At 50.1% G+C, this 14004-nt stretch overlaps 1 protein-coding gene across 1 annotated transcript in view; it reads left to right on the top strand.

Moving 5' to 3' along the window:
- ddhd1a (DDHD domain containing 1a) overlaps positions 1–14004 on the top strand; it is a gene marked incomplete at its 5' end in the record, with an annotated part of 36338 nt that overhangs the window by 8363 nt on the left and 13971 nt on the right. The window contains 4 exon segments of the mRNA XM_080523586.1: positions 5637–5738; positions 12906–13034; positions 13777–13868; positions 13870–13925. Of these exon segments, the coding sequence (XP_080379712.1) occupies positions 5637–5738; positions 12906–13034; positions 13777–13868; positions 13870–13925 (379 nt within the window).

The raw sequence follows: 14004 nt of genomic DNA on the forward strand, positions 1-14004 counted from the left end.
TTACTATGTTGTTAGTCTGCTGTAGGCCTACAAATAACCTTGTTGAGGCCAGGATTTCCTGTTTCCAAAAAGCCTGGGGGAATCCTTTGCGGAACGTCGCTCCAAAGAGTTGAAACCCGTTTTTGGAAAGAGTGATGTGCCTCGCGACACGTTAAACCAATCAAATACCTCGCTTGGGCACAGCTCTCAAAAAATAAAAACAGAATAAAGTTTTCCTTTCAGGGTTTCTTCCATTTAGCAGCTAGCATAGACCACAACTCTGCCAAAAAGCCATACCCTGTAAGAAACTACGACATATAATAACAAGCAACCTTTCTATGGGTGTGTGTGTGTGTGTGTGTGTGCGTGTGTGCGTGTGTGTGCGCGTGTGCGTGTGTGTGTTTTCTTGGAATGCAACATCCATTCTCCTATCGCTCCGTCCACTTCAATCCAAGCCAGAGTGGGCAATCTCGAATGCTCCAGACCTCCAAAAGAGGCGTGAGAACAACGTGGTTTGGAGGTAATGGCTACGTGAGACTAGTCTCCACATTACCCGCAAAGTGATGCTAGTTTAGCCTTTGTGCTAATTTCCACAGTACCCGGTGGTGCTGGGTGGGTAGGGGGATGTGATGGAGAATGGCAGTGTGGATCGGACGTGTTGTGTGACCCGCAATCAACTCGTCTTTCTCGACGCCCCCCCCCCCAAGGCAGACAAGCTCTAATCCAGTGTGTAGTCTGAACGTTTACTGTGGTTTGTGGTGCTCTGACCCCAGATAACTACACACCGATGGACGTCTGTAACTAGCGACCTCCAAACACGCTTCTCTAACAGGTCCAACGGTCACCAACCAAGGTGAGGTAACGGTATTGATGCCTAAACTGGAGCATGTAATCAGATTTGGAGATTTAAAGCTCCACACAAGCCAGCTTCGGTTTAGAGAAAAGGAGTCATGAGTGCGGATAGCCGGCTTTCCACAGCGGGGGCTTACGCCAGGCGTGCCTGTGCCAAGACCGATCGCTCTGCTAGTCACTCCCGGGCTTCAACAGTGCTTACTCCGCGCCTAGTCGACGCTTAAACACATACAATTGCCATAAACTGCTTCAGTAATCAGAATCTGTTGGGAAACCGAAAGTCTTTTTTTGTATAGTCACTGAGTTTGCCACATCACAAACTGCAGAATGTCAACAGGAGTAGAAATTCAAACTGACTTGTTCATTCAAAAGCGCCGGAGCTTTGAGCGCTATCTGGCCGCTACGCTAATATGTCTTGGCGCACACTGGCATCGCTAATGATGACCGAGGCCTACTACAGCAGTGCCTGGGAGGATGTCCCAGTAAGCAGGATAAGGCCGATAAGGGACTTCCTCCTCTGACTCTTTCTTATCCCCCAGTGTGTTTGTCTCTCCCCAGTGTTGTGTCAGTGTGTCTGTCTCTCCCCAGCGTTGTGTCAGTGTGTCTGTCTCTCCCCAGTGTTGTGTCAGTGTGTCTGTCTCTCCCCAGTGTTGTGTCAGTGTGTCTGTCTCTCCCCAGTGTTGTGTCAGTGTGTCTGTCTCTCCCCAGTGTTGTGTCAGTGTGTCTGTCTCTCCCCAGTGTTGTGTCAGTGTGTCTGTCTCTCCCCAGTGTTGTGTCAGTGTGTCTGTCTCTCCCCAGTGTTGTCAGTGTGTCTGTCTCTCTCCAGTCTTGAGTCAGTGTTGTGTCAGTGTTGTCAGTGTTCTGAGGTCCTCAGATGGAGCAGCTGACTCATGGGTCTGTCAGTCTTAGAGAGAGAGAGACTCTTTATTGATCTTCTCTCTTGCTCCCTCTCTCGCTCTCTCTCTCTCCCCCTCTCCCTCTAACTCCCTCTCTATCTCTCTCCTTCTCTCTCTCTCTCTCTCTCTCTCTCTCTCTCTCTCCCTCCTCCTCCTCCCTCTCTCCCTCTCTCCCTCTCTCTCTCTCTCTCTCTCTCTCTCTCTCTCTCTCTCTCTCTCTCTCTCTGACTGAGTGACAAGGCCAGCCCAATCAGCAGGTTCCACCCTGTCAGCTGAGGGAAGCACTGCTCTCTGTCATTTGCAAGTCTGATCTTTCTGCCCCACCCCCCCCCCCACCTCAGCTCAGATGAATAATTAGAGTCCACATGCCGAATGTGGTTCCTCCAGTCATTTGGGAATCAAATGCTGAAGCACTTGATGTGTGTGTATGGGTCTCGGTACCCATTGCGTGTCCGTGCGTGTGTGCGTGTACACATGAACGAGTGGAGGACTTGAATGGCTGCCGGGGGAGGGAGAGTGTCACATTTTGGAGTGTGTATCTTCCTCCTCTCTGTTCTCAGGGAGGGATATCCTCCTAAAAGGATTCTGACACACTTTCATGATTTATTCATTCAGACTGGAAGACAGACCGTTGTGTGTGTGTGGGTGAAACACATCAGCCAGGGGAAAGGTGACCTCCTTTATAGGCCAACTCACTTTGGAGTTGTTATGGAAACCTTTTGAAACATTTAGCTGTTACAGTACTCTCTGTGTGTGTGTGTGTGTGTGTGTGTGTGGGTGTGTGTGGGTGGGATGCTCCGATCTGGATTTTTGGGGCCGATACCGATCACCGATTTTTTTCCTCAAGATCTACCGATACCGATCTTTTTTTAAATACATAACTGTAGGCCTACTGACTGGATAATAGCCTACATATTTTTTGCTTTTTAGACAAAAGTCTTGATCCATCAGGCACCAAGCAAACGCAGACCCAAGTCAGTCGATATGGCTGTATAAAAGACATCATAAATGTGGCCTTCATGGTTTACATACGCAGGGGTGCAAACTGGCGATGGTCCAAAAAGGTAGCGATGGCCCTGACTGTAACACCCGCATAATTAATGTAAGCAACCTGTTCCTAAATTAATTATGCGGGTTCCTGCAGGTTTCAACAAGTTACATTTAAGACCTTTATAAGAACACTTTTTTTTATTTTTTATTAAATTCGTTTTTTCAGATTTTATCCCTTTTTCACCCAATTTGGTAGCCAATTGAACCCAACCTAGCATCCAATTATCCCCTGCCTATTGCGAAGGATCCGCCGCACGACCCCGTGGCCGGCAGTCCCAGAGGAGGCCGCCAGGCAGACTAGCTGACTGGCTCCTCGAGCTCAGCACCGTTATTCCGGCACCCCGGGGACGCTGTTGACGCTGATCCTTGTCCGGAAATACTCCTATACCGCCCTCGGGAGCGGCCGCCCAATATGCCGCTCCCCGTGTGTGCCCCAGCCATATCCGGATCTGGCGAGCTGGGATTCGAACCCAGTCCCCGGTGGGCAGCTTGCACTAGTGGCCAGTGCTTAGACCGCTACACCACCGCGGGGCTATAAGAACACTTTTTTAATTTTTTTATTTTTTGTTTTTCAGATTTGATCCCTTTTTCACCCAATTTGGTAGCCAATTGAACCCAACCTAGCATCCAATTATCCCCTGCCTATTGCATAGGATCCGCCGCACGACCCCGTGGCCGGCAGTCCCAGAAGAGGCCGCCAGGCAGACTAGCTGACTGGCTCCTCGAGCCCAGCACCGTTATTCCGGCACCCAGGGGGCGGTGTTGCGCGACGGATCCTTGTCCAGAAATACTCCTATACCGCCCTCGGAAGCGGCCGCCCAATATGCCGCTTCCCGTGTGCCTCTGCCATATCTGGATCTGGCGAGCCGGGATACGAACCCCGGCCCCGGTGGGCAGCATGCACTAGTGGCCAGTGCGTAGACCGCTACACCACAGCGGGGCCTTATAAGAACACTTTTAATAGATTTTAAGACCTAAAGCACACAGAAGCCATTAAAAAGGTTTATTTTGAAAGTCTCGCCCTGTGTCTGATCCTGATGTTATAGAAGCAGCGTAGCAGCATGGTAGAAGCGAGGTAAAGGTCTAGGGCTGCGTTCGTAAATTCGCTCTGAGAGCGCCGGAGGGCACACTGGGCTCAACGTCATAAAGGGACCAAGTAATTTGATTGGACAAGAGGCATTCCATGACTGCTGGTCAGATTTCCAGAGCGAATTTACGAACGCAGCCTAGAACTACACCACTCGCTGACTCGTTTTTTTTCATAACACATTGAAGTTGTAAAGTACCCACTCAATATAATAAACAACAGTTTAACTATCACTAAATACTTTATGGATTGGATTCACCATTCTCGTTTGCCATAGACTACTGTTTGGTACGGCTTTTGTAAATACTTTTGTTTTGGGACCTGTTTGTGTTTGGGGCTGTATGATCATCTAATGATGTGTAGTTACCGGTATGTGTTTCTAGCATGTCGATCTTCTATCAGGTAAATTAGCTAGAACTAACCTCCATACCCTGGTTCAGAAGAAGAAATCAGTCCTTTGTCACTTACATCGTCGTCCTCTATGAAACTTTAAGGTGGATTGGTAGATGGTCTTCATGACATTTCACAATCACAAACATATATGTCCAGAAACTCACTAAAGTATAAAACACCGCTAAAATACCGCTTCTCTTGAAATCACTCTCCAGCTCCTATGACGCTTTCAGGTCAATGCATTTGTTTTTTTGGTGAACTACCGTAATAACTCGAAATGGTTAGAGACAGTGCAACTTATCTGCTTTCAGAAACTGTTGGATTTTTTTCGATTGCACATATAGTTCAAGAATTACAATAGTTTGAACGAACCCTGTAAAATCCTGTTGAGAAGTTATCGCAAGATAGAAATAACGTTTTCCCACAATAGAATAACTTAAAAGATCGGCTTTTGCGATCGGCCATTTTTGCCGATCACCGATCGAGTCATTTGTAGTGAAATCGACCGATTTAAATCGGTGCCCGATAAATCGGAACATCCCTAGTGTGTGTGTGTGTGTGTGTGTGTGTGTGTGTGTGTGTGTGTGTGTGTGTGCTCCTTGTAGTCTTCTTCCATTTCACAGGTGCCTACATGATGTGTTTTGTTTCCCTTATCTGACCTCTGTTCCTAGAAGTGATTCTATATGTTTGACATGAGATGAACCTTAGCATTACATAACTGTGTACCAAAACAACTTTGACTGTTTAGATAGCGTAGCTGTTGTCTCTCATACCATATCATTGTCATATCATGTGTCCTTGGTTGGTTAGAAAGCAAAGCATCACAATTCCCTTGTTTTGGTTTTAGAATGTTTTAATACAAAAATATCTGAATATTACCCAAGTATTATAATAATCAAATGTTTGATGCAGAAATATCTGAATATAACCCAGCGGATTATAATCAAATGTTTTACCAGCCTTCGTATTATAATAATCTAGTTTAAGACAGTAAAAAGAGGCTTTGGTAAAACAGTGAGAGAACAGTATTTGTTTTGAACTGACAGACTGTTAAATAAAAAAATAAAAATAAAGTTAAGCATTATTCAGGTGCTAACTCCGTCATCTTGGGCATTTGTCAAGTAGCGTATGTAACTCTGGGTCTGGATGTTAACTTGGAGTCAGAACGTTGCCTGTTATGTCACATTAGGACTCAGAGGCCTGCTAGCGGCCAGGTATCCTTCTGCCTCAGCCTGTCAGGAACTTTAGTCCGTACCTGAGAGCAGCGCTGTTTGACAAATGCCCTTGTCACGGAGATGACGGACGTTCGCCTGTGTGTGTATGTAAAAAAAAAACACCACGAGCCCATTTCCATGACTCACTGTCTGTACGGTTGTTAGTTCTCTCCCACCTGCCCCCTTTCTACCTCCCCTTTCTGTTCAAATGGAGCGGATATCAGCCCAGTGCTCAAACCTCAGGTCACAAGCGCAAGCGCTGTCAAGGTACGGTAAACTGCTATTTTATCTGCTATCTGCGTTGATCCCTTCCCCCCTCCCTCCTTCCCACCCCCTTTCCCATAGATAGTATCTCATAAATCAAACTAGATCTTACTCTCTTCTTGTGGCTCACCCCTTTACAGCCCCCCCCCCTCTCTCACTAGACTCTGCTCTAGTAGAATCTAGACTCGTGACCCCTTGACTTCCTTTAAAACGGGGGCCTAGTCGCTAGAACTTCCCTTCTGTGGCCCTGAGTTGGTGACTGGTATTTCTTCTGCTGCTGCTGTTGTTGTTGTTGTTGTTGATGCTGCTGCTGCTGCTTCTGTCTCTCTCTACCCGCGTCTCTCTGGTCTCTCTGGATGAGTCGCCTGGTTTAGTCATGTTAGTTAGTCATGTAGCCTGTTATCTGACCAGAGAGAGCCTCCTGTCCCCTCCCGTCCCTGGGTCCTACCAGGAAAACTATGGGTCTGAGCTGAAGAAGCTGGTTCTCCAAACAGCCCCCCCCCCCCCCCCCATCCCTCTTTCTCCCTCACTTTCTCTTTCTATTTCTCTCTCGTCCTCCCTTCCATCTCCTCCGATCGCTTTCGCTCGGGCTAGAGTGACCCCATGTTAATGAGCCTCCGCTGTCGGGACCACGGCTTGGAGGAGAGGGAACATGATGTGATCCCGTCTTAATGAGCCTCCTCCATCAAGGAGCCACAGCTCAGCGGAGGGGGGGGGCGGCGAACAAAGCGCTCGTTTTAGAGAGCAGCAAACAAAGGCTGCCAGTTTGAACAGAGGCACCATTCAGGTCCGGTGGCATGCCGCTGTGTGGCGCTGGCCCGGCCTCCCCCCCGGTCCTGTCCAGCTTCCGCCACTAAAGATGGATCGACGGCATGATGACCCACTCACTGTTGTTGAGCACAGGACTCATGGGGTCATATTAAATGGCATAAATATTGTTATTATTAAGCTTCACTTAAACAGACCCCAGTATCTAGACTGACTTAAACAGTCCACAGTATCTGAGACTGACTTAAACAGACCACAGTATATAAGGCTGACTTAAACAGTCCACAGTATCCAGACTGACTTAAACAGCCCCCATTATTCAGACTGACTTAAACAGTCCCCAGTATTCAGATTTAAACAGTCCCCAGTATTCAGATTTAAACAGTCCCCAGTATTCAGATTTAAACAGTCCCCAGTATTCAGATTTAAACAGTCCCCAGTATCCAGACTGACTTAAACAGCCCCTCAGTATCTAGACTGACTTAAACAGCTCCCAGTATCCAGACTGACTTAAACAGTCCCCAGTATCCAGACTGACTTAAACAGCCCCCAGTATATAAGACTGACTTAAACAGTCCCCAGTATCCAGACTGACTTAAACAGTCCCCAGTATCCAGACTGACTTAAACAGTCCCCAGTATCCAGACTGACTTAAACAGACCCCAGTATCCAGACTGACTTAAACAGCCCCTCAGTATCTAGACTGACTTAAACAGCCCCCCAGTATATAAGACTGACTTAAACAGTCCCCAGTATCCAGACTGACTTAAACAGTCCCCAGTATCCAGACTGACTTAAACAGACCCCAGTATCCAGACTGACTTAAACAGCCCCTCAGTATCTAAGACTGACTTCTTAAACAGTCCCCAGTATCCAGACTGACTTAAACAGACCCCAGTATCCAGACTGACTTAAACAGCCCCTCAGTATCTAAGACTGACTTAAACAGTCCCCAGTATCCAGACTGACTTAAACAGCCCCTCAGTATCTAAGACTGACTTAAACAGTCCCCAGTATCCAGACTGACTTAAACAGTCCCCAGTATATAAGACTGACTTAAACAGCCCTCAGTATCTAAGACTGACTTAAACAGCCCCTCAGTATCTAAGACTGACTTAAACAGACCCCAGTATATAAGACTGACTTAAACAGCCCCTCAGTATCTAAGACTGACTTAAACAGCCCCTCAGTATCTAAGACTGACTTAAACAGCCCCTCAGTATCTAAGACTGACTTAAACAGACCCCAGTATATAAGACTGACTTAAACAGCCCCTCAGTATCTAAGACTGACTTAAACAGCCCCTCAGTATCTAAGACTGACTTAAACAGTCCCCAGTATCCAGACTGACTTAAACAGCCCCTCAGTATCTAAGACTGACTTAAACAGACCCCAGTATATAAGACTGACTTAAACAGCCCCTCAGTATCTAAGACTGACTTAAACAGCCCCTCAGTATCTAAGACTGACTTAAACAGACCCCAGTATATAAGACTGACTTAAACAGTCCCCAGTATCCAGACTGACTTAAACAGCCCCTCAGTATCTAAGACTGACTTAAACAGACCCCAGTATATAAGACTGACTTAAACAGTCCCCAGTATCCAGACTGACTTAAACAGCCCCTCAGTATATAAGACTGACTTAAACAGCCCCTCAGTATCTAAGACTGACTTAAACAGCCCCTCAGTATCTAAGACTGACTTAAACAGACCCCAGTATATAAGACTGACTTAAACAGCCCCCCAGTATCCAGACTGACTTAAACAGCCCCTCAGTATCTAAGACTGACTTAAACAGCCCCTCAGTATCCAGACTGACTTAAACAGCCCCTCAGTATCTAAGACTGACTTAAACAGCCCCTCAGTATCTAAGACTGACTCAAACAGCCCCTCAGTATCTAAGACTGACTTAAACAGACCCCAGTATATAAGACTGACTTAAACAGCCCCTCAGTATCTAAGACTGACTTAAACAGACCCCAGTATATAAGACTGACTTAAACAGCCCCTCAGTATCTAAGACTGACTTAAACAGCCCCTCAGTATCTAAGACTGACTTAAACAGACCCCAGTTTATAAGACTGACTTAAACAGCCCCTCAGTATCTAAGACTGACTTAAACAGCCCCTCAGTATCTAAGACTGACTTAAACAGTCCCCAGTATCCAGACTGACTTAAACAGCCCCTCAGTATCCAGACTGACTTAAACAGCCCCTCAGTATCTAAGACTGACTTAAACAGCCCCTCAGTATCTAAGACTGACTTAAACAGACCCCAGTATCTAAGACTGACTTAAACAGACCCCAGTATATAAGACTGACTTAAACAGACCCCAGTATCTAAGACTGACTTAAACAGACCCCAGTATATAAGACTGACTTAAACACCCCCCAGTATCCAGACCACCATCCCGGTGGCTGAGAATAGCACACTGGGTAGTACAGTCCCATCCCAGACCACAGAGTGCTGATGGAAACCTTTTGGAGGGGACTGCTGCATAGCTAAGATGTTTGGCAGGTCCCGGTCAAGCGCCGGCGTGACATTGCCACACTGGTAACGTTCTTGTCCAGACAAAGGAAACAATGCGAGCCCAGAGCGAGCTGAGTAGCAAGCTAACAATAGCCGTGCTGTTGCAACACACTGCTGTCATTAATTTGAGAAAAGGCGCTTTGCCAGCCTGGTTTCGTGGCATAACTCCCGACCTCGGCAAGTTGGCAACACCGTAAAAGGCTCTCTCTCTCTCTCTCGCGCGCGCTCTCGCTCTCGCTCTCGCTCTCGCTCTCGCTCTCGCTCTCGCTCTCGCTCTTGCTCTCGCTCTCGCTCTCTGTCTCTGTCACTTCCAATCTCTCTTTCTCTCTGTCTCTGTCTGTCTCTCACTGTATATCTACAGTACAACTCTCTCTCTGTCCCCCCCCCCATCCCTCCCCTCCCATGTTCTCATTCTCGGGGGTGCAGTGTCAGGTGCCCCCCCCAGTAGGCTTAACCTCTTGTAGTTGACTTGCTACAGGAGCCCCCCTGCGTGCTTTGATCCCTCCTCCTCCTCTCACCGCCTCACGCTGTACAACAGGAAGTGTCTTTGGTACAACCGCCCACCTCACTTCCTCTCTTTTGGGCCACGTTGGTCCGGTACCAGTACACACACAACCCCCCCCCCACACACACACACACACACACACACACACATCCATTATTATTATAAATAACATCCATTATTCATCCTGTACGGCTGACTAATGGGGAAGCGTGAGTCCCTCATTCCATTGGGTTGTCAGAAGACCTCCTGTTTTACACGCTGGGCTCAGAGGAGGGCTGCGTCCCAATAGTCTGGAGTGGCTTCCTCACCTCACCTCCCGTCCTTCATCCACACTGACCTGGGACCAGGCCACCGCCGGGCCACACAGGTGACAGCAAACAAGGCCTAGCGGAGCCCTTCATGACACGGCAGCTAGCGTCACCCGTCCTGTGTGTTCAGAGTCAGTGGATTTGAAGGAGAGGAGGGGGAGAAGTCACTTTAGAATATCGGGACGCACCCTAAGGAGTGAGTAAGTGGTGAGGTGTGCTTCCCCCCCCCACCCCCGGCGATTATTCCAACGGATAATTCTCTCCCCTGCTGCTGCTTCTGTAGAGTAGCACAATGATGTAGTCTGGTGTGTAGTGGTACTGTGTGGTACCGGTGTTGTGATTGAAGCATGCTGTTTTTTTTAAGAGTGGTGGCCATGATAAATGAAAACTGTGTGGACCGAAGGATCGACAGAACTGCCACATCTCCCCCCCTCCCACCACCGCCCCCTTCAGGTTTTCCAGTGTAATTGAATTTGAATGGACTATTCTCAACGTCCCCTCCTCTCTCTTCCCTAGCTAACACGTCGCTTGGCTAACGCCAACCAAACCACCATGTCTTACTCCGCCTGTCTCTCTCCCCCTCATTGGTTAATGAACCCCCAGCCAGCCGCCAGCGAGCTAGTCAGTTGGGGGGGGGGGGGGCTTGTGGGTGAGGGCCCCCCCCCCCCCCCCCTGCGTGGAGACACAGTCCAGCTCCAGCTCCAGCTCCCGTGACTGACCCTCGCCACCCGGCCCGCCTGAGGAGATTAAACCAGGGAGGCCCTGCTTTACCATGTGACTCACTCTAACACAGAGAAGCACTCAGTCCTCCAACCCCCCGCCCACCCACCCCCCCCACCTCCTCTCTCCATTAGGCTATATGCCAACTCTCCTCTGATGCCCCCTACTAGGAGGGGTGGAGAGAAAGAGGGGGAAGGAGAGGAGAGGAGGGGAAGAGGTGCTAGCTAGCTAGCCCCCCCCCCCTCCTGCTATGCATCTGGCTAACGCTGTTGCTGAGTGTTAGCGAACGTGCTAGATAGATAGATGGGTACTGTATTTACTCCTGAGGGGAAATTCAGGCACTCCAGCAGCTCAGACCAGTGCTACAGCACTAGCAGCTCAGACCAGTGCTACTGCATTAGCAGCTCAGACCAGTGCTACTGCATTAGCAGTTATCCTGACTGTGACAGGATCAGAGGAGAGGAGAGAGCGCTTGTGTGCTTGAGGACACACCAGCGTGATGTTCATGTTCAGTGGCCCCCCACCCCCTGGTTCTTTTCTCTCTGTCATCTCTCCCTCCTCTCCCTCTCTCGCTCTCTCGCTCTCTCGCTCTCTCTCTCTCTCTCTCTCTCTCTCTCTCTCTCTCTCTCTCTCTCAGCCAAGCCAAGCATAGTGCCAGAGGCAGTCAAGTTACAGAGGACAGCTCACAGACAAATGAAGCTCTGAGATGTGCTCTCTCTCTCTCTCCCTCTCTCTCTCTCCTCTCTCTCTCTCTCTCTCTCTCTGTCTCTCTCTCTCTCTCTCTCTCTCTCTCTCTCTCTCTCTCTCTCTCTCTCTCTCTCTCTCTCTCTCTCTCTGGGGGGGGGGTCGCTCCTCTGTCCTCTGAGAGAAGAAGAGGACCCATCCAGAATCAGCTTACATAAGCTGATTGAGACGAGGACGTCCGCCTCCACGCTGTCGGACCACTCAGCGGTTAGTGGCCGCTTGGCAGAAACACCAGCGGCGTGTCACGAGGCCGCCTGTCTCTCCCAAACCCCCCACCTCGCTCTCTGTCCTCTCCCCCCCCCCATTCGCTCACGACACGCTCGATGTCACACAACCATTCCACAAGGTCTTAAAAATCAACACACTCCTGTGTATCAGACCCCCCCACCCACCTCTTGGGTCGGCTCATTAATCCCTTCTGATTGGCTCAGAGCGCAACAGTACCGGGAGGCGGTCGGTGTCGTAGGTTGGACCGACGCCAGAGTCGCCCCCTTCCGTCACCTCATGTTTACTGGCGTTCAAACCCTAAGCCCCAAAGTCAACCAGTTTCATTTATCGCTCGTGTTCAGTGGAACGGTGTCCTGTCGCAGTATTTTAGCTTCCTTTCTTTTTTTCTTTTTTTTTCTCTCCTATTTTTTGTAATTCACGCCATATTTCTGCTCTTGCTCGCCCTTGTTGCTGCGTGCTCACTGGCCAGGGAACGACCTGGGTTCTGGATGGTTCCACGGACCGTAGTCTGGCACGCAGCCTGAGAGGAGGGGCTGGGTGGAGGTGGGAGGCGGAGGACGGGGCTCGCTGTGGGACGGAATGAGGAGCGGTGTGTCGTGTGCGGTCGACGCTGCTCTTCACCTTACGACGCACCCTGTCCTAACGCCTTCCTCCACCCAGCCACCGCTGTACACACACACACACATGTTCAGACACACACGCACACACACATGTTCACACGCACACACACACACACACACACACAGCCAGGTGACACCCAAGCAAAGGGGCACGTAGGAGCGGAAATATGCAGGCCGACTGTGAAGCTGTCGTCTGTTCCAAATGGGTTTCTGTCTTTCCGTTTCCTGCCGATCAATGTTCCATGTCTGCGTTGGTGGGAGGAATCCCGGTCTGTCTGGATGTGGAGGTGGCGGCGTCACTGAGACGTCACGCTTCTGATTGGTTGTCTCTCTGATCCCCCTTCACTCCCCCGTGTCTCCTCTCCTACTCTCATGCTTTACCCACCTTCCTTCTCTCTCTCTCTCTCCCCTCTCTCTCTCTCTCTGCCTCTCTCTCTCTCACTCCCTCTCTCTGCCCCTCTCTCTCCTCTCTGCCTCTCTTTCCCTGCCCCTCTCTCTCTCTCTCTCGCTCCCTCTCTCTGCCCCCCTCTCTCTGCCTCTCTCTCCTCTCTCTCTCTCTGCCTCCTCCCTCCCTCCCCTCCTTCTGTCTCCCTCTCTCTACCTTTTTCCATACCTCTCTCTTCTCCCTTTCTCTTTCTCTCTCTCTTCTCTCTCTCTCTCTCTCTCTCTCTCTCTCTCTCTCTCTTTCTCTTACTCTTACTCTCTCCCTCATTCTCCATCTCCCCTCCCCCCTCCCTCCTCTGCAGCCGTCCACAGTCTGAAGTTGAGTCGCACCCACGTGGACTGGCACAGCGTGGACGAGGTCTACCTCTACAGTGACGCCACCACCTCCAAGATCGCCCGCACCGTCACCCAGAAACTGGGCTTCTCCAAAGGTCAGAGGTCACTCACTGCCCCCCCTCTCCCCCCAGACGTAATGTACGTACACTCGCTTTACATTAAGTCGTTCAAAGGCCTCGGAATGTTCCCGGAAACAAAGTTTTCCCCCCCAAAGTTCCCAGAATGTTATTGTGATGGAAGTGCCTCTGGAATGCCAAACTACTGTTTTATCTGTTGCTTTGGTCTGATATACGGATCTACAATCCATCCATCCATCCATCCATCCATCCATCCATCCCACCACCGCCACAACCGTCTCACCGTATTATCCTCCCCCGTCGCTCAGCGATTAGGGAGGGTGGATCTGGCGCGCGTTAGGCCCTCGTCCCTCCTCTGACACACTGACCCTCGGCCTCCTCAGGCCGGTCCCAGCAGCCCCATAATCCCTCTGGCGAGCGTCACCACGTAAGCCACAGCACAGCAGCTCTAGGAAGAAGAACAATTAGCTGCCGATCACATATTGAAAACCAGGCAAGGTTTCAATGCAAGCCTATTGGGTGGGGGGTGGGGGGTGGGGTGGGTGGGGTCTGTCCTCCCGGGGAACGTTAGGGTTAGGGTTAGGGTGGGCCTGGTTGGAATGGGACAAAGGAACGACCCCGGATGGACTGACTGGATGTAACAAAGGCACAGTTAATCAGGTCAATATCAGTATCCATAACACATTCTTCCCTTTTGTGTCCTCTCTCTCTCTCTCTCACTCACACGCACTCACACACACACACACACACATCCCCACAGCGTCCAGCAGTGGCACGCGGCTCCACCGGGGGTACGTGGAGGAGGCGTCCCTGGAGGACCAGCCCCCCCAGACCACCCACATCGTCTTCGTGGGTCCACGGCATCGGACAGAAGATGGACCAGGGACGCATCATCAAGAACACCGGCATGTAAGTCAGCCCACTCACCTGGAGCGGTGTGTGTGTGTGGGGGGACAGGGGGGGGTGTGTGTGTGTGTGTGTGGGGGTT

The sequence above is a fragment of the Nansenia antarctica genome (genome assembly GCF_963989245.1).
Source record: "Nansenia antarctica genome assembly, chromosome: 1".
NCBI classification, from domain to species: domain Eukaryota; kingdom Metazoa; phylum Chordata; class Actinopteri; order Argentiniformes; family Microstomatidae; genus Nansenia; species Nansenia antarctica.